Genomic DNA, 23,796 nt, shown 5'->3' with positions numbered 1-23,796 from the left:
GTTACTTGTTTTTACTCCTTTATTGATTTGTTGGAAAAACTTAGAAAATAGAGGCTTAAAGTGAATGATAGGAGAATAAGTCTATGAGAAACTTGTATGTTACTTTATTCAGGCATTTTTATAACTCCCAGGCAGAAAGGATAAACACAGTTGGGTAGTTCTCTTTGACTAAAACAAAACAAAACACCATAAGCTTGTCTAGAAAGAGATTTTTCTGACCCAGGATTTTAACAGGATTCTGTGTCTTGTCTAATGGCTTGATTGAAAGTTTTCATTTAGATTCCCCCTTCCCCCCCAATTTGTATAAGCAATTCTTTCACTTTTAGTAAAAATAGTTCATTTTGCTGATCTATTTCATGTCCTGTTGCTTTTTGGCTGTTCAGCAATAGAAGTAGAGCTATCTGCTTGAATGTCACAGTTAGTGGTGGTTAACATTCAAGAATGAATTTTTTAAGATTTATTATGTATTTTTAAAATATATATTTTATTGGTTTTTTTTACAGAGAGGAAGGGAGAGGGATAGAGAGCTAGAAACATCGATGAGAGAGAAACATCAACCAGCTGCCTCCTGCACACCCCCTATTGGGGATGTACCCGTAACCAATGTACATGCCCTTGACCAGAATCGAACCTGGGACCTTTCAGTCCACAGACTTGACACTCTATCTACTGAGGCAAACCGGTTTCAGCAAGAATGAATTTTGAGAAGTGCTGAAAGTACAGATATCTCTGGGAGGAAACCCTTATATTATACTTTAATAGATGTTATAGGTAGGAACATCTTCACATCTTTGCCTGTTAATTAGTTTGGCCAAATCTACATTTCCTCAAAAGAAAGAGCTCTGCATTTGCTTAAGTCCCCAAAGAAGTTCTTGTTTCGGATTCTAGAAGTCAGTGCCAAAGCATCCTAGTAGAGCTGTTTTCCAACTTTACAACCAGTAGCTTTACTATTGAAGTTCCTAGATTTTCTGAAAAGTGTTAATTTTGTTACTTTTTTTCCACACTTCTCCACCATTTTAAGTTTTAAGAAGAGAGGAGGTAAGAGTAACGAGAAATTACCCAATGTTTTGAGGCAGTTTCTAAATTTTGTGGTTTGAACTAGATTAATTCCTTAACTGGGAGATTTGAAATAAAACCTAGAAACGATAGTAATAGTACCACAATAGAAGCCAATAATTTTTTTCAAATCAACATAAGTAACAATCTAAACTTCTCTAAAATATAATGAAGTTTTACAAATAGTTGCTTTTTATTTTTTATTTTTTTATTTTATTTTTTAAAATATATTTTATTGATTTTGTACAGAGAGGAAGGGAGAGAGATAGAGAGTTAGAAACACCGATGAGAGAGAGTCATCAATCAGCTGCCTCTTGCATACCCTCTACTGTGGATGTGCCTACAACCAAGGAACATGCCCTTGATGACCGGCATCAAACCAGGGACCCTTGAGTCCACAGGCCAACGCTCTATCCACTGAGCCAAACCAATTAGGGTTAGTTGCTTATTTTTGAAGATTACAACATGAGTTTTGTGTTTTTATAAATGTTACATGTGCAAGTCATGGGAATAAAGACTGGTGCAGTATTTAGAGTTGATATTTTTCTTAGTATGTATATGATTTTAAAAAATATATTTTTAAAATTGATTTTTAGAGTGAGGAAATGGGAAGGATAGAGAGAGAAAAACATTGATGTTATAAGGACATCATCAATTGGCTACCTCCTGCACACTCCACAATGGGGATCGATCCTGCAACCCGGGCATGTCCCCTGGCTGGGAATTGACCTCTTGGTGCCTGGGTTGATGCTTTACTGCTGAGCCACACCAACTGGGCAGTAAATGATTTTTATAAGCGGTATTTCCACATTATAGATATTTTAGAGAGCAGAGGTGGAGGGAAAGAAACCACTGTTTCACCTCTGACCTATCTGATGCTTGCATTTAATTGTATAAAACTGTCTAGTGTTTTTTGTTCCTTTCACCTGTGCTTTTAAAAAAATATATATTTTATTGATTTTTCACAGAGAGGAAGAGAGAGGGATAGAGAGTTAGAAACATCGATGAGAGAGAATCATTGATCAGCTGCCTCTTGCACACCCCCTACTGGGGATATGCCCGCAACCAAGGTACATGCCCTTGACTGGAATTGAACCTGGGACCTTTCAGTCTGCAGGCCGACGCTCTATCCACTGAGCCAAACTGGTCCCAGCTCACCTGTGCTTTCTTATTTTAAATAGTAGCTAGCATAGTGTACATAAATTATATTTTGCTTTTTTCACATAATTAAATTTTCAACTGTTGAGTTAGGAAATATTCTCAGTTTGTGCAAATATTGAGCAAGACAGTCTGAAAAATTGGGGAAACTTGGCAGATGTTTTGTGCATTATGTTAGTCCTATGATTTTATCTTCCTGTAGCTGGGTAGGAGTTAAAATATTAGCTACCACTGAAACCGGTTTGGCTCAGTGGATCGAGCATTGATCTGCGGACTGAAGGGTCTCAGGTTCGATTTTAGTCAAGGGCATGTACATTGGTTGCGGGCACATCCCCAGTGGGGGGTGTGCAGGAGGCAGCTGGTCGATGTTTCTCTCTCATTGACATATCTGTCCCTCTCCCTTCCTCTCTGTGGAAAATCAATAAAATATATTAAAAAAAAAAAAGGGAGAAAGGGAAAGAAATGAGGAAAGTTTATTTTATAAAGCGAAGAACAAAATCAAGTCTGCATTTAGTAGAACCCCAGAGATGTGTTTTGTTTTTTTTTTAATTAAAGATTATTTGTTTTTATTTCACAGAGGGAAAGGGAGAGTGGGAGACATCAATGATGACAGATAATTATCCATATGCTGCCTCCTGCATGCCCCCAACTGGGGATCGAGCCTACAACCTGGGCATGTGCCCTGACCAGGAATCATACTAGTAGCATCCTGGTTTATGGGTCAATGTTCAACGTTCAACCATTGAGCCACACCTCCTAGGCAAACTACATAAATTTTTAAGAAGAAAACATGTTTGTTTTGAGTACTAACCCTTAGAATGTTTTTCGTTTTTCTTGGTTGATTCTTCCCACCCCACCCCACCTTCTGACTTTGCCTTGTTTTCTGTTTTGTTTTAAGACTGCCAGGCCAGAAACTGTCACTAATGATGACGAAGAAGCCTTAGATGAAGAAACTAAGAGAAGAGATCTGATGATCAAAGGGGCTATTGAAATTTTAATACGTGAATACTCCAGTGAGCTCAATGCCCCTTCACAAGAATCTGACTCTCACCCCAGGAAAAAGAAAAAGGAAAAGAAGGAGGACGTATGTGTTACTGAATTCTGACAACAGTCATTTCTACAATTTACTTCTTATGATGCCACTCTTGTGCTTTCAGTACATTTTAACTTTTGAGAGGAAAATAGAAGAATGACTAACATTTACAATAATTGTACTGTTAAGCCTAATTTGACATGTTCTACCAATTAACTCCTCATAATTTTGCCAAAACATTTCTGTTTTCTGTGTCTTAAATGCACTAGCATTATAGCTTGTGCTTAGTTGTGGATTCAGATTCAGTAAGGAAAAAATGACCTTTAGTGATGAAATGTAGGCACTGATATTAAGGGGTAAAGTAAAATGTTTTTGTTTGACTATGAAGGACTGGCTTTGTTTTGCCTAATTATTGTTTAGTCTCTGCTCCAAGCAGGATGCTGGTCTCCTTCACTAAAGATTTTTACCCATTCTTTAATTTTTAGCTGTGTCTCCTTATAACCACGTCTCATTCCCCTTCATGGATAGTAATGCTGTCTAAATTCTAGCTGGAAGACTGTCAAAGAGCAGCACAAGATGAAACACTCTTCTGCAGTGTATTATATTATCACTACTCTGTCTGACCAGGCTAATTGAACATTAGAGAGTCCAGGTTGAAAGAAAATGTTTGGTTTTCTTCTTTCAAATAAACAGAGAAGTTATGGGGAGTGTTTTTTTTTTTTAAAATATCAATTATTTTATATGCATGGATTGCATATATGTGAAAAAGTAATGTTGAATATATTGTGATTTAATATCAAAGTCCATATTATTTAGAATTTCATTGCCTTATTAGGCCAGCTTCACTTTTCTTTGTGGCCAAATACATTTTTATTATTTGTCTCATTCTTTTTGACATGGTCTGGTGAAATGCCAATAGTTGGGTATGGTAATTGGTAGAGTTAGTCAGGTATAGGGTAATTGAGGTTAATGGGAAAGGAGAAAGTAACTAGACATATATGTTGGATATAAATCGGGAATAGTGGATCAAAGAAATCCTGCTCTATGGCAGAAATTATGGATACATTTTATTGGTATGACTGTTCCCTATATCTGGGTCAAGAAAAAGCCCCACTAGTATGTAACCCTCCCTATTCTGTTGCTCAGGGAAGTTAGAGTGGAGGTGATGCGAGAGGTTATAGAGTGAAATATTTTTATTATCATGTAATTTGAAATCAAGAAAATGCCCCAGAAGCATTGCTTATTGTAAAATATAGCATTGTTTTGCAGAATAATATGAACTCTAGTGTTTTTTAAAAAAAATCTTTGTGGATTTTTTTGCAGATTTTCCGCAGATTTCCAGTGGCACCTCTGATCCCGTATCCACTCATCACTAAGGTTTGTTTACATTGAAGCCTTTAATAATAATTGTGTTCACTGCTAATTGTCAGATTTGTAATTCTCGTCTACCAGATTTTTCACTAACTTAGATCATTACATTTGTTACTGTGTAAGTTCTTTTTATTAATTTACTTTTTTGTAAGACCTGTGCAGAATATCTAACCTTTACTTTTTATTAGATTGATCTTTAAGCATTGCCTCCTGTCCCCTGTCTTTTAGGAAGATATAAATGCAATAGAAATGGAAGAAGACAAAAGAGACCTGATATCCCGAGAGATCAGCAAATTCAGAGATACACACAAGGTAGTATTCTTGTTTTTTCACTTGATACCAATCTAGACTTTTTACAGAATCCAAAGCAAACAGACAAAAAAAATAAAATAAATCAACCTTACATTAGGATATAAATTTAAATGCTTTTTAAGGTTTAATTGATATTTAGATAGAAACAAACAAACAATATCATATTAAAGTGGACCTTGACATTATATTTAATTTTTTTAAAGTTACTATTCTGCAGTCATCTCACTTTAATATGAATAAAAGCTAATTTTATTTTTAGGTTTCAACATAAACATCAAGGTCAGATTTAAATTAGATTCAAGGGGGCAGGATAACATACACTGTAGTGTATTTCTGGGGGCATTTATTTAACTTAATCTTAGGACAACCTTTTCTTTAGAGCTGAGGTTAAAAATTAAGATTTATATTTGTATAGATTTAATTTGTGAGGGGGAGATTTTAAAAAGTAGGTCAGTGATTACCAGACTTACCAAATTTTAGATGCATGGAAGAACTGTAAATGCCCATAAAGCTAATCTATTCATTGACCCCCACCATTATGATAGAGATCATATGGTGACTAATGCAAGATGAAACACTCAGCTTGGAAAGTAACAAGGAATAGGATGTAAGTATGAGCTTCTGTTTTTTATTATATTTATGGATGCCCCCTCAGAAAAATATGCAAAGGGGTAACTGGCTTGGAAATGGGTATATTTGTATGTAGTAAATCTCACGAGTTTTGCCTATTGAAAGCTTCTCTCAATGATAGTGCATCTGTAAATGTTCACTGATGTTGAAGTTGATGCTTATGGACAGTGAAATGCAAACACTGCATGAAATATACTTTGATGTTAAAGATAGTAAGACATCACTGGTTCTTCCACATAAGACTGAGTGACCTTTAATTAAGTGAAAAGTTCTATTCATTTTTTCTTTTATTATTTTTTCTTACTGCTTTCAAAATTCCAAGTTGACAATGCCATTGATTCAATGCTGCTGACCACTTATTATTCATGCCCAGTGCTTTTTCAGGAATTAAATATGAATAAAAGCACAAGTGCAGTTCTCTCAACTTAATTTTTAGTATAAAAGGGGTAGTATGTGGGAAATCATTTTAGAGGACTACTTTTGATTACGTTTAATATTCAAACTCAGGGTCTGAGTAAGCTTGAAAATAGTATGCAGTTGTGTGTGATTTACCCCTTTTATTATTTGTTAAACCCTGTCATGTCATTGGTAAAATATGACAAAATCGTGTTTAAAAAAAAATTATTTCAAGATATTTGCTTCAGAGTTTGAGAAGCTGTCAGGCATTTGACTGCCTTAGACTTATTTCACTGTAAGGTGGGTGGGGAATGTTTTGAATTTCCAAAATGTGCTTTAACAAAAAGGTCAAAATGAAAAAACGGTTCTTGTTATTGGGTGGATGGTTAAAGGAATGTTTAAAACTTGAGTAACAAAAAATGAGCTCAGTGAACCTTTGCATGTTTTGGTATGAGTTTACTAAATAACCACAGACTGTCAGGGTATCAGCGTGGCAGGGGGCGTCCATTTACAGCACGGACGAGTCTGAAGAGAGACTAAGGTAAGATTTATGATTTCTTTCTGTTCTTTCCTCTTCATTATTTCCTTACTTATATCATTTTAGTCTCCATTTCCTTTTTCTTCAGTCTGTCTTAAAATACATATATGTGTGTGTATCTATATACCACATATATAACCTTTTAGAAATGGATTTAGTATGGACCAGATTCACTCACTTTTCCATTTACTTAGAACAAAAACTTTCAATGAGTTCTGAAACAAATTATTACTTACATAAGTGAAACTATACACCTAAGAAATAAGTAGTACAGTGAATAAGCAATAATAAAATAATTGAGGAATTCTACAAAAGAAATTATTGGAACAGCTAAAATAATCTGTAAGTATTTATCTCAGAAATAAACAAATTTCTTTATAAGTGTATGACACTGAGGTAAGTGTTATGTAGTCTAGCCTCGTTTTACAATTAAAATTTTTACAATCCATTAGAATTGTTTCAAAAATTAGAATTGCCCCTTTAAATAGCTTTTAGTTTCTGTCCTCTTTATACCATTTCTTTTTCTCTTTCCTTTGTAATTTCAATATATTCAGTATTAGCTTTGTCTGCATTCTACTTTGATACAGACTGGCACAGTAGCTGAATATATTGATTCTCATGCATTAGCTTTTCTTTCATAATCCTCTATCAGTTCTCTGATCCATGAGCAAGAGAAAAAGAGTACAAAAGGTAAGATTGCTTTTTAAAGTTGTTTTAAATGCTTTACATGACTGAGAAAAGAAAAAAATGAACATTTTATTGTTACAGTTTAAATTTCATTTCAGTGACTCTAAACATGGAACAAAAGGATAAATGTGTTTTGTTTTTGTTTTGTTTTGTTTTTCCTGTTTGGGGTATTTTTTTCTTCTTCTGAGCTTGTATAGAAACCGTGTGGTACACTGGTAATCTTGTCAGGGTACAAACTTGGTCTGACTTTGTTAATTTGGTTTATTTGTGAACCATGTACTTGCTCTTCCTCCCAGAAACATAGCTTGTAGGCAAGGTTAATCCAGTGTTGGCGATCCATGTCCTAACACAGCATCTGTAAGTTAATATGCAATCATTCCTTCCAAGGATGGATTTATCACTGTTGATATATTTTTATTGTCTTATAGGCATAATGGGCAAAAATATGTTGCTTTTACAGTTAAGTTAAATTTTTTGCTTGAAGTGAGTGATTTTTCAAACTTTTGAATTTGGTGGGCTGTCCATCTTGTAATGGTGGGAGTAAATGTTTCCATAGATAGTGAGGCAGGTCTTGGTTGAATTTACCTTGCCTTTTGGAGGGTGGGCATACCAGAAGACATATTATATTATTGCATTACAGACCTGACTCTTCTTCTCCACCTCTTCTTTAAAACCCTTAACCACAACCTTTAGGTAGTGGCAAATCGTGTTTTGAAATAGTATCTATAATCCCACTGATTTACAGAAATTTATAATGGGAAGAATCACATTTTTGCTAAGTGATTGTCTTTTTAGAACTCTATGAACCAACACATTCTTCATGGCCATTTTAGTTATATAATCATTGAGTGGCTAGCCACACTTGACACAATCTCCCAGCATCCAAGATTGGAAATTCCTGGTCTGTGTAGAGTATATGGTTTTGCACGAAATCTATCTAATCTTGTGATTGCTTCAGTTTAATTTGTCAAGTAAAACCACAAATATTTAATAGCAAAGTACCAGTGGTTTTGTTGTTGTTGTTGTTGTTGTTGTTCTCCCTAATATTGGGCATTGTGCTGGGAAAAACTGAATACCGGAGCTACAGATTAATTCTAAAAGTACTTTTATTGGTTTCTAGAAACTGGAAGAAGAGAAAGGCAAAAAAGAAAAAGAAAGACAGGAAATTGAGAAAGAACGGAGAGAAAGAGAGAGGGAGCGTGAAAGGGAACGAGAAAGGCGAGAACGAGAACGAGAAAGGGAAAGAGAACGTGAACGAGAAAAGGAGAAGGAACGGGAGCGGGAACGAGAACGGGATAGGGATCGTGACCGGACAAAGGAGAGAGACCGGGATCGGGATCGAGACAGAGACCGTGACCGCGATCGGGAAAGGAGTTCAGATCGGAATAAGGATCGGAGTCGATCAAGGTAAGGCTTTATAGAAGTTGTTTTCATGATAGCTTTAATTGAACTCCAGGTTAGCACTCTGTAGGATGACTTATATTTATGTGATGAGAACTTCCTTAGCCACAGAGCATGCCTGGTTTCTGTATCTATCGCATATGTAAAACGGTGAAAATAACAATTTTAATCTTAAGGATTATTTCTGTCTTAAGCCAGTTTTTACAGACTCAGAACATATCAACTGTTCATCCAGTGCCCTGGCAGACAGAATTCTGTTATCCTTTTGGTTCGGGTGGCCTTTTTCTTCTAGTCACCGCTTCAGTGAGGTCCATTATACTGGGCAATCAGCTTCTAGCTTAGCCTTTGATGTCAATTTGGTCCTATAGCTCACTGTAGGCTCACAACTAAATTTACTCTCTTATGATTCCTAGTAATTTCATCCTTTTGGCTGAAACCGGTTTGGCTCAGTGGATAGAGCGTCAGCCTGCGGACTGAAAGGTCCTAGGTTCGATTCCGGTCAAGGGCGCGTACCTTGGTTGTGGGCACATCCCCGATAGGGGGTGTGCGAGAGGCAGCTGGTCGATGTTTCTCTCTCATCTACGTTTCTAACTCTATCCTCATATCCTCTCTGTGTAAAATCAATAAAATATATTTTAAAAAATGTTCATCCTTTTGTTGTATTTAGGAATTTTTCTTATATTCTCAAATTCTTTAGCAATGAGGGAGCAAAAATGAGCAAAGGAAGGAAGAGGAAAAGGGAGAGTAGGAGGAGAGAAGAGAAAAGCACAGTTTTTTGTGTGTTTTTTTCAAGCTAGTTTTCAAAAACACAGTTTTGGCTTGCAGGTTTTCTATCTGATTGTAGCTGATGGGAGGTCCCCTTTAAGTAAGTTAATTACTGGATAATCTTTAGTGGGCATTAACAATTCTTCTTTTCCATCTCCACTGGAATAACCAGTATCCTTTTGACTATCATTGAGAATTTTACATATATAAAATAGTGTTTTTATGCTTTTACTACAGAACAGGATATTGCTTCATATATATTATATATTTGTATTTAGATTCATGACATTATATCATATACTACAATTTTGTTTTATTGCTTTATGTTAAATATTTGAGAACTTCTCATCGCTCCTAAATATAGTTGTAATTTATCTGTGTAACATGACAAAATGCTCTTTTCTCAGCACTCTTCTATCTCCTTCATTCCTTGACCACTAGTACAATAGACTATTTTTTGTATGTCTTTTCTTTTTTTAAATATATGTTTATTGATTTAAGAGAGGAAGGGAGGAGAGCGATAGAAACATCAATGATGAGAGAGAATCATTGATAGGCTGCCTCTGGCATGCCACCTACTGGAGGTTAAGGCCACAACTGGGCATGTGCCCTAATCGGAATTGAACCCAGGACCATTCAGTCTGTAGATTGACACACTATCTATTGAGCAAAACCAGCTAGGGAAGCCCTTTGTATTTCTTATATCCAGGGTTTCTTGGTTTATTTTCTGAGATACCAATATGCGTTAACATTGAATTCAGAATTTGGTGCTACTATTATATTCTGTGCCTCTGATGAATATAGAGGAGTTTACAGTTTTGCAGAAATCAAATGCTGAAATCTGGCTTGTTTGTATATTTCATAATATATATTGTTTTCTACCTTGGATTTTAAAGGAAAACAAAAAGGAGAATGACAGATTTTTTAAAATCTTTTTTTATGTAGAGAAAAGAGCAGAGATCGTGAAAGGGAACGGGAGCGGGAAAGAGAGAGAGAGAGAGAACGTGAACGAGAAAGAGAACGTGAACGAGAAAGGGAGCGTGAAAGGGAACGGGAGCGAGAAAGAGAAAAAGACAAGAAGAGGGATCGAGAAGAGGATGAAGAAGATGCATATGAACGGAGAAAACTTGAAAGAAAACTCCGAGAGAAAGAAGCTGCTTATCAAGAGGTAAATTGAGGAAATGTTTATATTGATAAAGCTTATACAAAAATTTTAGAACCCTTGTGTACATTTTTAAAGCTCTGACAATTTCGTTTTTAGCGCCTTAAGAATTGGGAAATCAGAGAACGGAAGAAAACCCGGGAATATGAGAAAGAGGCTGAGAGAGAAGAGGAAAGGAGAAGAGAAATGGTAATAATCTAGGTTAAAAATAAGTGATTTTCAGATATAAATGAGGTAAAATCTTTTCTGCTAACTAGAAATAACTTTATAATTAAATCGCACAAGTTCCCAGTATAATTTTATATTATATATTTCAAATAATCTTGAGACACTTCTTTAGTTCACCGAAATATTTTTTCCTTCGGTATTTCACATTGTTGCTGCCTACACAAAATTATCTTTTGGCATACTTTCAAAGTAAAGTATGCCAAATATATAAAATGAGAATTTATGGAACATTCTCTGATTAAGAATCTGCACCATTTTTTAATTTGAAGAAGCTTTGATATTCTGAAATGGTTGGTACATTGGGTTGGATGAAAGAGTGTCCTGAGAAGACTTCTGGTTTTATAAGTCAAAATTATTGTCTTTATATACCATTTATGGATTATAGGTTTTCTATAGGTTACTGTTTATTCTTTTGACTATATAATCACAAAAAATGTCTTGTTTTTCACATTTGCTTATTTGATAAACTAACAGTGAACAATTGATTTAAGTTGTTACTAAGTAAAATGTCAAAAATATATTTTATCATAGTATTTGCTTCAGTGGTATGTTCCATGTTTCTGTCTTTGCCAGAATTTCATGTAAGTTTCTTTATCTCCAGTTTGGAGATTATTCTTCCAAAAACTTCACTGAAGTTAGGAATCTTCTTCAAATAGTTTTGAACATGAAACATAGAGGGAATTTTTGTAAGTAACCAAAAGGGTGCATGCAGCAACCAGCTAGATAGTATGGGTGTTCTGAATAGTACATCCACTAACGTTATAAATTATTTAAAATACTTCTTATTTCCCTGGATTGTAGCTCCCATTCTAGAATTTCTTTTTCATCCATAGATTAGAAAGTAGGAAGAGAATAATATAGTAAAAGACATAAGTATCTGAAGAAATAATTGTGGAATAGGTTTAAGTGATTTTTGCTTCCTATAAGCAAATCTGAAACCTATCTTTCTAGAGAAAAATTTCCTATTAATTTTTTATTTTATTTATTTTATTTTATTTTATTTTTTTTGTTGTTGTTGTTGTTTTTTTTGCCCCCCTCCCTGCCTCCCACACATCCCCTCCCTCCCCAGAGTTTTGTGTCCATTGGTTGTACTTATATGCATGTATAAAAGTCCTTCGGTTGATCTATTAATTTTTTATTTGGAAACTTAAAAAATAGTTAAAAAGTAGTTATTTGCTTATTATAAAAAATGTTCCAGTAACAGAACTATCTGATATAAAAAGTGGAAGTTTCTGCACTCTTATGGAATGATAACTTATGTTTGTTTTAGTATTTACCTTGTGGGCCCTCCTCTTTTTTACTTAGATATTTGTATTGTCATTACTACCTGATAGTCTACGTTTATTTATTTGACAAATTTTGAGTGTATATTATATCCTAGCCTTGTGCTAAGCACTGGGCATACAAGAATAAACAATGCTTCTAATCTAGAAATAAGTAGGTAATATTGTTAGGGAGATAAGGCACTTAATATAGCATGGGTGAGAGTGTTTAAAGTATGGTAAGGTGTGTTCACAGTATTTTGTGAGTACAGAGAGACTGGGGGAGGAGTTGGTCATGGATAGATGATTAGATTGGGGAAGTCTTTAAAGAGAGGTAACATTTGAACTGGATTAAGTGGTTAAGACTTTACTGTAGTCAGAAACCTACTGTTACCTGCTTTGTACATAGATTTAATAGTTGTTGATAGAATAGGTGTAGATTATGTATAAATATATAATGGTTAGGTGTAACTGCTACTAAATAAAGTATTTGTTGTATATTTGAAATTACAAAAATAGGAATAAGAGGTTTGTGTACTCAAGTGAGATAGGCATTACCTTTAAATCGATGCATGAACGTGATTTAAATTTTTAATCCTGCATTTCACAAAAAGTACTTGTATCATTTACAAATGAAAATGCGTGAAATATTTTTGTTCAGTTAACCAATTCAGTTAAGATAACTTTCAGTTTTGTTTACTGGTATGCTCAGGTTTCATTAATTAGAAATAAATACTGTACTTTGAAGATTATATTCAGGGAGCAAATTTATTATAGTATACTATCTGGTTTTATTTTACAGATAAGTCCTAATTCTGACTTGTCTTATGAGTAAAAGACAAAAGACATATACTTTTTATTCTCACATACTTTATTTAACATAGGAAGTATGTGAGAATTATAAAGTTCAAATGGTGCGGATAAGAAAAATCTGTGCCCAAAAAAGGGGGAGGATGTAACTTAAATGACTTTTCTGTTAATTTTCCACTATCGACCCTTTCTAGGCAAAAGAAGCTAAACGACTAAAAGAATTTTTAGAAGATTATGATGATGATAGAGATGATCCCAAATATTACAGGTATATGCTTTATGAACTCATACTTTTAGCATTTTATTAGGTATATTTTCCCCTTGTCTACCAGAGAGTGCAAGTTCACTCAGCAGAATAAAGAACAAAATCTTCATATCCCATCTTGTAATCACCCCCATAGCTGATATACTATTCTGGAGAGGGACGCTGGGCAGTGGGGAAAAGCCCTGTTGGCAAAGGATCAACATTTGTAGTATTAAAAATTTTTCTTCCTGTATTTTAAAGAGGTTTAGTTAGCCCAAATCGGTTTGGCTCAGTGGATAGAGCGTGGGCCTGCGGACTGAAAGGTCCCAGGTTCGATTCTGGTCGATTCTCTCTCATCTTTCTTTCTTTCTTTCTTTCTTTCTTTTTTTTTTTTAATATATTTTATCGATTTAAAAAATATATATATATTTTATTGATTTTTGTACAGAGAGGAAGGGAGAGAGATAGAGAGTTAGAAATATCGATGAGAGAGAGTCATCGATCAGCCGCCTCTTGTACACCCCCCACTGGGGATATGCCCGCAACCAAGGTACATGCCCTTGACTGGAATCAAACCCGGGACCCTTCGTTCCCCAAGCTGACGCTCTATCCATTGAGCCAAACCGGTCTCGGCTATTTTATCGATTTTTTACAGAGAGGAAGGGAGAGAGCTAGAGAGCTAGAAACGTTGTGACTTAAAAAAAAGCAACAAGCCGGGACCGGTTTGGCTCAGTGGATAGAGCGTTGGCCTGGGGCCTGAAAGGTCCCAGGTTCGATTCAGGTCAAGGGCATGTACCTTGGTTGCGGGCACATTCCCAGTAGGGGGTGTGCAAGAGGCAGCTGATTGATGATTCTCTCTCATCGATGTTTCTAACTCTCTATCCCTCTCTCTTCCTCTCTGTAAAAAAATCAATAAAATATATTTAAAAAAAACAAAAAAAACAAAATATAAAATATATTTTACTGATTTTTTTTTTTTTTTTTTTTTTTTTTTTTTTTTTTAAGAGGAAGGGAGAGGGAGAGAGAAACATTGATCAGCTGCCTCCTGCACACTTCCTACCGGGGCAGTGCCCACAACCAAGGTACATGCCTTGACCAAAATTGAACCTGGTACCTTGTAGTCCACAGGCTAATGCTTTATTCACTGAGCCAAATCAGTTAGGCAAGAGGTTCAATTTTTATAGCAAGTTATAATTGATCTTTATAACTGTCTAAAGTAGTCTACAGATTGTTTTCTTAAAGAATGCTATACAGTAATCTGAACCAGCCTTCCATTCTCCTCTCCCATCCAATTGATATATTATTGTGAAATGAGAGGTGTTTCCATGGTGTTTTTGAACTACTTTGATTCTAACATTTTTGGCATGGTGGTAAAATTGTTTTTATTTGGCTCCCTCTACTCCAGTTATAATTTTCCCTGAAGATAGGGGTAGTATTTTTAGTTTTGAAAAATTTCTCATGTGGCTCACATGAACCAAGCATGTAATAAAGGCATTTAATATGTTGGTAAGTTTAATACTCGGGTGCTAAAACAGATTAGCCAATTAAATGGAAATAATTTCAAAATTTGATGTTTTTGAAAATGCAAAAAAATATGAAATTATCGAATTATAAAAGGATATAATTTCAACATTCTGAGGTATAAAGTGCTAGATGGAGAAACCTCTGCTTTCTGTTGATTGTGCACTACTACTAGTACTTTTTCCACAGGGAAATAATTTAATTGAAGATACAGATATTTTCTTAGTGTTATTATTACTTCTTATGCTAATTTTTCACAGCTTAGCATCCAAGCAAACACAGGTTAAGTGTTGGGGTTTCTCTGTAGAATAGGCACAAAATGAGAACTTTCTCTCTGAAAGCTATTTTTCTGCTTGATTTAGATATTTATGTAGAGTAACTTAACAATGAAGCATGGTTATAAGTGACAAGACAATGCTCACTTATTAAATAGTAACACGTAGAGATCACAATGTTTTCAGAAACAGAATATAAAGGGTCTTGAGTCTTTTAGAATGCAGTTTTAGTGTTGAAAGAAAGTGCTTTTGATGACATGTGCATTAATTGATGGTCTGAGTATTAAATAAGGCCTGTTATGATTTCTTTTGCAGAGGAAGTGCTCTTCAGAAAAGATTACGTGACAGGGAAAAAGAAATGGAAGCAGATGAACGGGATAGGAAAAGAGAGAAGGAAGAGCTAGAGGAAATCAGGCAGCGACTTCTGGCAGAAGGGCATCCAGATCCAGATGCAGAGCTTCAGAGGGTGAGTTACTATCACATAACGATATTTTAAGATCATGAAGTCATATATATTTTTAATATGTATTTATTGATTTCAGAGAGGAAGGGAGGGGGGGAGAAAGGTAGAAACATCAATGATGAGTGAGAATCATTGATTGGCTGCCTCCTGCCCGCCTCCTACTGGGTGATCAAGCCTGCAACCCAGGCATGTGCTCTTGGCTGGAATCGAACCCGGGACTCTTCAGTCCACAGGCCAACACTCTATCTACTGAGCAAAACCAGCCAGGGTTTTTTGGTGCTTTTAAATTAGGTATAATCTTCCACCCAGAATCTTACCAATTTATAGCCCTCATGCCTTTTTTCATACTTTCACTATTGTGGCATATTGTTAGTCTTGTAACATTTAGGTTGGAATGATTTTATTTTATCTTAATTTCAGGAGGAATGGAATGTTCATATTGTTATAGGCCTTAAAGTCTTAAATTCCCTCCATTGCCAAATTGTTTGTGAATATAGAAGTGGCTACCACACTTAGTCATCAATTAGGAAGAAGAAATAGTTGCGGCCTGGCTGGTGTGGCTCTGAGGTTGAGTGCCAGGAGGTCATGGTTGGATTCCTGGCCAGGGCACATGCCTGGGTTGTGGGCTCAATCCTCAGTAGGGGTTGTGCAGGAGGCAGCCGATCAATGGTTCTCTCTCATCATTGATGTTTCTTTTCTCCCCCGCCCCCCCATCATTGATGTTTCTATCTCTTTTCTCTCTCTCCCTTTGAGGGGGGGGGGGAGGAAAGAAATGATTGTTTATGACCAAAGCTGAGGATTTGAATTTCCTCTCATGTATTGTCTATACTGTTCTGAAATAAAACTTCTGGTTATACTAGTAATTTATTTTTCTTTTTTAATCTTTACCACATTTTTATTGAAATTTTTTTTTTTTTTTTTAAAGAGAGAGAGAAACATCAATTGGCTGCCTCCCACACCTACTCCGACTGGGGATTAAACCTGCAATTTAGTTATGTGCCCTGACCAGGAATTGAACCGGCAATCTTTTTGGTGTATGGGATGACAATTGAGTCACCCAGCCAGGACTCTGGCTCTAATGTCTTTAATAACTTAGAGGAATATAATTTATATTTTGAATTAGCCAGCTATTTATTTTGTATTTACCTTTGTTAATCTGAAGGGTTTATGTAATACCACTGAAGAATGGTAATATTTATAAAATCTTTTAAAAAAATTTCAAAATATCTTCGTCTACAGAATTACATAGCTTTCTGATTATAGAAGTAAGCAATGTTTTTCACTATTCTTAATTAAAAAAATAGATATTTTTATAAAGATAATTAGAGGCCTTATGCACCAAATTTATACAAGGGTTTGGCCCTGGCCCCAACCCATCGCTGAGGCCAGGGTGCCTCTGTCACCTCTGCTCTGTCCTGGCCTGTTCCGGCTTTGTCCGGAAGGATATCTGGTCTAATTAGCATATTATGCTTTTATTATTATAGATACAAAATAAAAAGCCAGTTGAATGGAGTGTAGTTGTGGTCTGAGTTAGATTATTTTTTAATTTTATTTTAGATGGAACAAGAGGCTGAGAGGCGCAGGCAACCACAAATAAAGCAAGAGCCAGAATCAGAAGAAGAGGAAGAAGAGAAGCAAGAGAAAGAAGAAAAACGAGAGGAACCTGTGGAAGAGGAAGAAGAGCCAGAGCAGAAGCCCTGTCTTAAACCAACTCTGAGGCCCATCAGTTCTGCCCCATCTGTTTCCTCTGCCAGTGGCAATGCCACCCCCAACACTCCTGGGGATGAGTCTCCCTGTGGTATTATTATTCCTCATGAAAATTCGCCAGATCAACAACAACCTGAGGAACATAGGCCAAAAATAGGACTGAGTCTTAAACTGGGTATGTTAGCATTTGTTTCCTTTCTTCTTCATTTTCCCCTCTGCAAACACCTGAATTTTGCCTTAAGGAAAAATAAATTAATGTGCTGCTTGGTAGGTAGATAGAAAACATTCAAAAATGCCTTTCTAGCTCACTATTGTTTTCATAGTTCTGCTAGTGCTCCTATATCTGCAGCGCCTCGAGTTCTGAGAAGAAATGAAAAGTTAAATTTTCTAACACTTGTGAGTAGTGAGTTATTTTTTACAGTTGGGATCTTTCTCTGAGATTTGTGGAAGTATATTTTGCACTGTTTTTGAGGGGATGGAGGGTTATAAAATGTAACATTTCAAAATAAAGTCATCATACTAATAGATTATTTTTACTATAGGTGCTTCCAATAGTCCTGGTCAACCTAATTCTGTGAAGAGAAAGAAACTCCCTGTAGATAGTGTCTTTAACAAATTTGAAGATGAAGACAGTGATGATGTACCCCGAAAAAGGAAACTGGTTCCCTTGGATTACGGTGAAGATGATAAAAATGCTGCCAAAGGCACTGTAAACACTGAAGAAAAGCGCAAACACATTAAGAGTCTCATTGAGAAAATCCCTACAGCCAAACCTGAGCTTTTTGCTTATCCCCTGGATTGGTCTATTGTGGACTCAGTGAGTAGTAAATTATATTTCACCATTTTATTGTAAGTAGTTTTGAATATAGCATACAAATTCAGTTGATACCATTAATGACGAATAATGATGATAATGTAGCTGGAATCTTGACATTGCTGAGAATTTAGTAAGTTATTGGAGAAATTAGTGGTGGTACTCGAAGTCTTCATAAATCAGAAGTAAATATATATCTTGATATATACATCTTCCAGTGTGAAAGATTGTTTTAATGTTATGAAAAAAAATCACAAGTTTGTAGACTTTATTTTTAAGTGTAATAAAAATTTTCTTAAATTTAGTAACTATACTTTATTTTTCAGATATTGATGGAACGGCGAATTAGACCTTGGATTAATAAGAAAATTATAGAATACATAGGTGAAGAAGAAGCTACATTAGTTGATTTTGTTTGTTCTAAGGTTAGTCTTTTTCTCTCTCCATCCCCAACACTTGTTTTATACTTTAAAATGTTAGACACTTTCCAAATGAAATACCTTGCAGGGTTAAGACCATGATAGTTTAGTTTCAGTTAAGAGATTCATGGCTACTTAAATGAATTCCTTCACCCTATTTCAGACCCCTATGCTGCATGGTTTCATTTCAGAGGGTCAAAGAGGGTAGAATTGCTGGCTGCTGCCAATTTTGCTCTCTCCCTGCCCTTGAGAATGCCTTGCCCCACCCCCTTCTTGTCTTATTGGTTAGAATGGTGTTGAAGTACAGTTGAGGTGTTGTGGAGATAGCTGATAGCATGTCATCAGTTTCTTTGTCAGTCATCCATCCTTTGGAGGAGGAGCAAAATGGTTTTCTTCAGAATATAACCTATATATAAAAGCCTAAGTGACCATTACGACCAAACAACCAGAATAACTGGTCACTGTAACATGCACTGACCACCACGGGGGCGTACACTTACGGCAGGATGTGCCCCCTGCTGGTCATTGCGCTCCCACAGCCAATTTCTCCTGGCCAGCCAACCTCCCCCAGTTCCTCCCCTAGGCCAGCGGGCCCTCTACCTTCCTCCAGCCAGCAGGGCACAGCAGCCGGGGAAGGAGGAGGGGGAGAGGCAGAAAACCACATGGTGGTGGGGTGTCAACGCCAGGCGTCTGGCCGCCTCTCCTGACCCTGCTGTGTGGCCTTTGGGCCCCATGCTGGGGCAGGGAACCGAGAGTGGGTGGCAGTGGACACGACCCCTTTCCCAGGGGGCCAAGAGCTGGCTCCCTCTTTGGGGACAGTGGCCTACCTCCCATGCCCTGTTTTCCTTTCCCACCCCTGGCCAGCAGGCCTCAATTGGTGCCTGCCCATCGCAGTGGCGGTGCTAAAGTGAGGGAAGAAAGGTGGGTGGGAGTCAGGGAACCACGATAGTGGCGCCCACTGTCCATTCCTTCTGCGCCCATCCTGGCAACCGTTGCCTCCTCTTGCAACCCTGCTGGGCCTTCAGGGCCCCAGCTGCGATTTGTGACATCAGATGTGGACCCTTTTCCAGGGCGGCCATGGGCTGGCTGCCAGTCTCCCACAGTCCCTCCCTCTCTGTCCTTCCCTGCAGCAGGGAGGCCCTGATTGACCCAGCCCCAATCCGTCTGACCCTGATCGGCTCTGAACATTGGCCAGACTTAAGGTCTCCACCCAAGCATGAATTTCATGCACTGGGCCTCTAGGATTTATTGATTGATTACTATGTGGTGGATATTCTCTTTAAACTCCCCCAATCTTCTTGAAACCTCCCAACAAAGAAAAGTGTAAGTTATAAGTATCCTCTAAGACACATGTGTCAAACACAAGGCCCGCGGGCCAAATCCAGCCCGCCAGGCCTTGCAATGTGGCCCGCACCGCGCTGTCATCACTGCACTCCACTGTCAGTTTATGACATTGTCAGTTTATGACTGTTCAGTAAACCATTCGGCCCGCGATTTAGGCTGGATTTTAGATTTTGGCCCCTTCTCTGATTGAGTTCGACACCCCTACTCTAAGACATCATAGTAGAAGTATCGTATTTCTGGAAAGGAATAACTAATTACATTTAAGAAAATAGTATTTTTCTCCCTAAGGAGTAGCAGATTTAGGTTGCCCTTTATAGTTATAATTATTGTAGCATTAAAACTTGTAAGACTGGATTTAAATTATAAGACAGATACTATAGAGATTAAGGGCCCAAGTTATAGTATCAAAATTTCCATTCCGGAGAGTGGGATTGGGGGAATTAAGAAATTTATAGAAAGATTATTCATCCACAAAAAATCACCATACTATTATAGTTTGAAAGAATCTTAAAATTACTTGACTATCTTGCTGTTTTGGTTGGTTGATAGGTTTTTATTTATTTTCAAAATTATAATTTTTTATTTCTTTTAGGTTATGGCTCATAGTTCACCTCAGAGCATTTTAGATGATGTTGCCATGGTAAGTTGTTAATACATTATTTACATATGTATATATTAAAATACATTTTCATTGATTTTGAAGAGAGGAGTGGAGACAGAAACATTCCTGAGAGAGAAACATTGATCTGTTGCCTCCTGTGCTCCACCTACTGGGGATCTAGGCTGAAGCTCAGGCATGTGCCCTAACCAGGAATCAAGCTGTGATTCTCCTGGTTCATGGGCCAACACTCAACAACTGAGCCACCCCGGCTGAGCTTTTTAATACACATTTTTTAATTTATTGATTTGAGAGAGAGAGACATTAACTTGTTCCACTTATATATGCATTCATTGATTGATTCTCATATGTGCCTCATCACACCCACAGCCTTTGGTGTATTGAGATGATATTCGAACCAACTAAGCTACATGGCTAGGGCTGTTATTAAATAGGTTTGTAGAATAATGTTAGAGTCACCCCAGTCCTACTGGGATCAGGCCTAAATGGGCAGTTGGACATCTCTCAAGGTCCCAGATTGGAGAGGGTGCAGGCTGGGCTGAGGGACACCCCCCACCAAATTTTGTGCACTGGCCTCTAGTTGTAATGCACTTGCTATGATATGGGGATATGGAAAAAGGGGCAGAGGAGATAGAGCATCTGATGGTGTTGAGACTAGATAGGGAAAGCATCACAGGAATTACCATCTAAATTGAGACTTGAAGATTCTATGGATGTGTTGCCATTTGGATAGGTAATGTTGGAAGTAGGAAATACCAAATTCCCAATTGCATTTAATTTGGATATTACAATAGAGTCAGTGATTGCATTTATCTAATTTGTGGTTTTGTGAGAAAAAGGAGGAGGAAAAATATTGATGGTAAAGGTAAAAGAGTGATTGAATAGTCTTTGAACCCTGAACTAAGAGGAAAAGGAAATACTATTGGAATTGAGCTGGTAGTTTGAATCTGGACTGGGAAATGTGTTGGAATGAAACAACTGGAAAGTCACAGTTAGAGAGTAGAATGTTTAAGAATACAAGTGGTGACCTGGACAGTGGTTGAACATTGACCAATGAACCAGGAGGTCACGGTTCGATTCTTGGTTGGAGCATATGCCAAGGTTGCTGGCTCCATCCTCAATGATTCTCCCTCATCATTAGTGTTTTTATCCCCCTCTTTTTCTCCCTTTTTCTGAAATCAGTTATATATATATGAATACAAGTTCAGATGATGGCAGGGTGACTATAACATTATTCTACAAACCTTCATGGTAGTGATACCCTGAAGCTTAGTCACAGCTGCTTCCTGAGAAGGAAACATGATATTCCATTTTACCTCACTACAGCTCTGGTGTGGAGGGCTGACGACTATGTGTGGGATGAGGGCAGGAGGATATGATGTACCTAACTCATGCAGATAGGAAGATAATTTGATTTATTTGTCAAAAAGATAGGACCTTTAATTTATTCACTATTCTTGAGTTCCTTTGTAAGATGACACTTTTTACTTTCTCTGTTTATTGTATCTCAGACACTGTATTAAATACCTTACATATATTCTCATTTAATACTTATTTCAGTGTCATATACGTAAGATTCTTGTTTTGGGCAATAAAGGTGATACTCTGTATTAAAGTTATTAAGTAGTTATATAACTAGTTCTGCCTAAATTGCTATATCCTTTTTAAAAAAAACCCAAAACTACTGTATTTTTTATAAAAAAAACATTTGCTTCCCTTAGGATATAGTTTTTCAAAACATGCATAAATGTACTATTTGTAAAGATAAGAGAATAAAAGTTGCATCAAGAAAATACTGTGGTGTCAGTATTCAGTAAGCCATGAAATTTTGCTGAATGTATTTTTATAGTTTATGTGTACCACATTTCTCACACTAGACAGATTTTTTTTGTTTTTTTTTATTGAAAGTAAATGCTTGTCAGTGGGTAAACACCCTTTTTATAACAGTCTCTATTGTTGGGAGATGCTGATTGCTTATCTTACATATATTGCTGTTTTGTTTTCCCCCCCCTCCTAGGTACTTGATGAAGAAGCAGAAGTTTTTATAGTCAAAATGTGGAGATTATTGATATATGAAACAGAAGCCAAGAAAATTGGTCTTGTGAAGTAAAACTCTCTGTACATTTAGAGTTCCATTTCAGATATCGTCTTTCCCATCCTTCAAAGGACCTTGAAAAAATTTTTTGTCTTCAAAGACATTTGTGATATCTGTAATTTTTTTTTGATGTAGAAAATGTGAATTTTTTTTTTGTTCTCCAATTTGTTGATGCCCTGTGTACTCCCTTGGTTGTAAAGACATCCGAATCCTCCCTTGGTTCTCTTTATACTCACCAGGTACAAATTACTGGTATGTTTTATAAGCCACAGCTACTGTACACAGCCTATCTGATATAATCTTGTTCTGCTGATTTGTTCCTTGTAAATATTAAAATGACTCCCCAATTCTTTTGCAGAATTGCACTTAATATTGAACTATACTGTATAGGAACCAACATGAACAATTTTAATTGAAAGAATACCAGCCACATCTATTATCCTTACCCCCTTGATCAGAATTGGCAAGCTTTCATGAAGGCAATTAGAGTGTGAAAATTCCTACTGTATCTCTGTGTGAATGTATATATAAAAGTATTTTCCCTAATTTGGTTGGAGGGCTCCCTTGAACATTTTCTAATTGAAAATATAATTGTAAAGGAAACATGGTATTGTGCCAATATCCAAATTTCTGGGATAATTAGGTTAATAGTCTCCCAGAGCATGTTATTCTCTTATGGCAAGAAACAGTCTGTTGAATAGAATGGGGTTTTCCTGTTAAAGCTGGCTGCTTTAGCCCCTCTTTTACAAGCATGTGAATCAGTGGTTCCCCTCCCTTCCCTATCCCCCAACCCATCTCATTGTTCAGAAATGAGGCAGATCCTGGAGAACTTCATTTAATGCATTTTTGCACTGATTGGCCCTTAGCTTAATTTTGGTGTGCCCCTTTGCATAAAAAAATAAAATAATAAACATAAGTGAAAAATACTTTTTTAAAAACAAAAAGATAAAATTAGGCCATTTTACAGACTAGGAAAGTTTGACAAAATACAATAAAATTTTAGCATGGCATTTTATAAAAGTTTAAATCTTATTTTTAAGGATAAAGTAAATCATTTAAGGCAGTTACCACTAATTTTTTGTTTTGTAAAGGCTTGATAGCTGTGTGTGTGTATGGAAGCACACACCTTGTTACCTCTGCTCATCAAAGTTTAAAAATACATTGATGGTGTTAGACACACACATGGGCTTTCTTTATTGTACATCAGAACTTCACCAGGGAGCAAAATTAATCGAAAATATAACAAGTTTTAAACAGTTCTAAATACAAAGTAGGTGCAGCTATTTCATGTCTAAGTATTTATTTAAAGATAAAGATTGGGAATAGGAAGACAAAGCTTAATGGAGCTTGAGTTACTAGATTTTTTTTTTTTTTTTTTTTTTTTTTTACATCTTAAGAGGACATTTGAAAACACTGTTCTTAACATTGAACCATGACATGGTTCCCTTATGTAAATATTTCAGATATTAAAAATGTATATATTTGA

At 36.4% G+C, this 23,796-nt stretch overlaps 1 protein-coding gene across 4 annotated transcripts in view; it reads left to right on the top strand.

Annotated features, from left to right (window-relative positions):
• RBM25 (RNA binding motif protein 25) overlaps positions 1-23,796 on the top strand; it is a 42,446-nt gene extending 18,650 nt beyond the window's left edge. For all 4 annotated transcript variants that reach the window (XM_084892757.1, XM_084892755.1, XM_084892756.1 and 1 more), the window contains 13 exons: positions 3,113-3,298; positions 4,571-4,624; positions 4,847-4,930; positions 8,302-8,588; positions 10,293-10,515; positions 10,609-10,698; positions 13,004-13,077; positions 15,165-15,315; positions 16,870-17,194; positions 17,562-17,836; positions 18,160-18,258; positions 20,189-20,236; positions 22,233-23,796. In XM_084892757.1, the coding sequence (XP_084748883.1) occupies positions 3,113-3,298; positions 4,571-4,624; positions 4,847-4,930; positions 8,302-8,588; positions 10,293-10,515; positions 10,609-10,698; positions 13,004-13,077; positions 15,165-15,315; positions 16,870-17,194; positions 17,562-17,836; positions 18,160-18,258; positions 20,189-20,236; positions 22,233-22,325 (1,989 nt within the window). In that variant the 3' untranslated portion in view covers positions 22,326-23,796. The remainder of the gene's footprint in view (positions 1-3,112; positions 3,299-4,570; positions 4,625-4,846; positions 4,931-8,301; positions 8,589-10,292; positions 10,516-10,608; positions 10,699-13,003; positions 13,078-15,164; positions 15,316-16,869; positions 17,195-17,561; positions 17,837-18,159; positions 18,259-20,188; positions 20,237-22,232) is intronic.

The sequence above is a fragment of the Pipistrellus hanaki genome (assembly GCF_964339955.1).
Source record: "Pipistrellus hanaki genome assembly, chromosome: 1".
NCBI lineage: Eukaryota > Metazoa > Chordata > Mammalia > Chiroptera > Vespertilionidae > Pipistrellus > Pipistrellus hanaki.
This window is presented reverse-complemented; position numbering and strand designations above follow the sequence as displayed.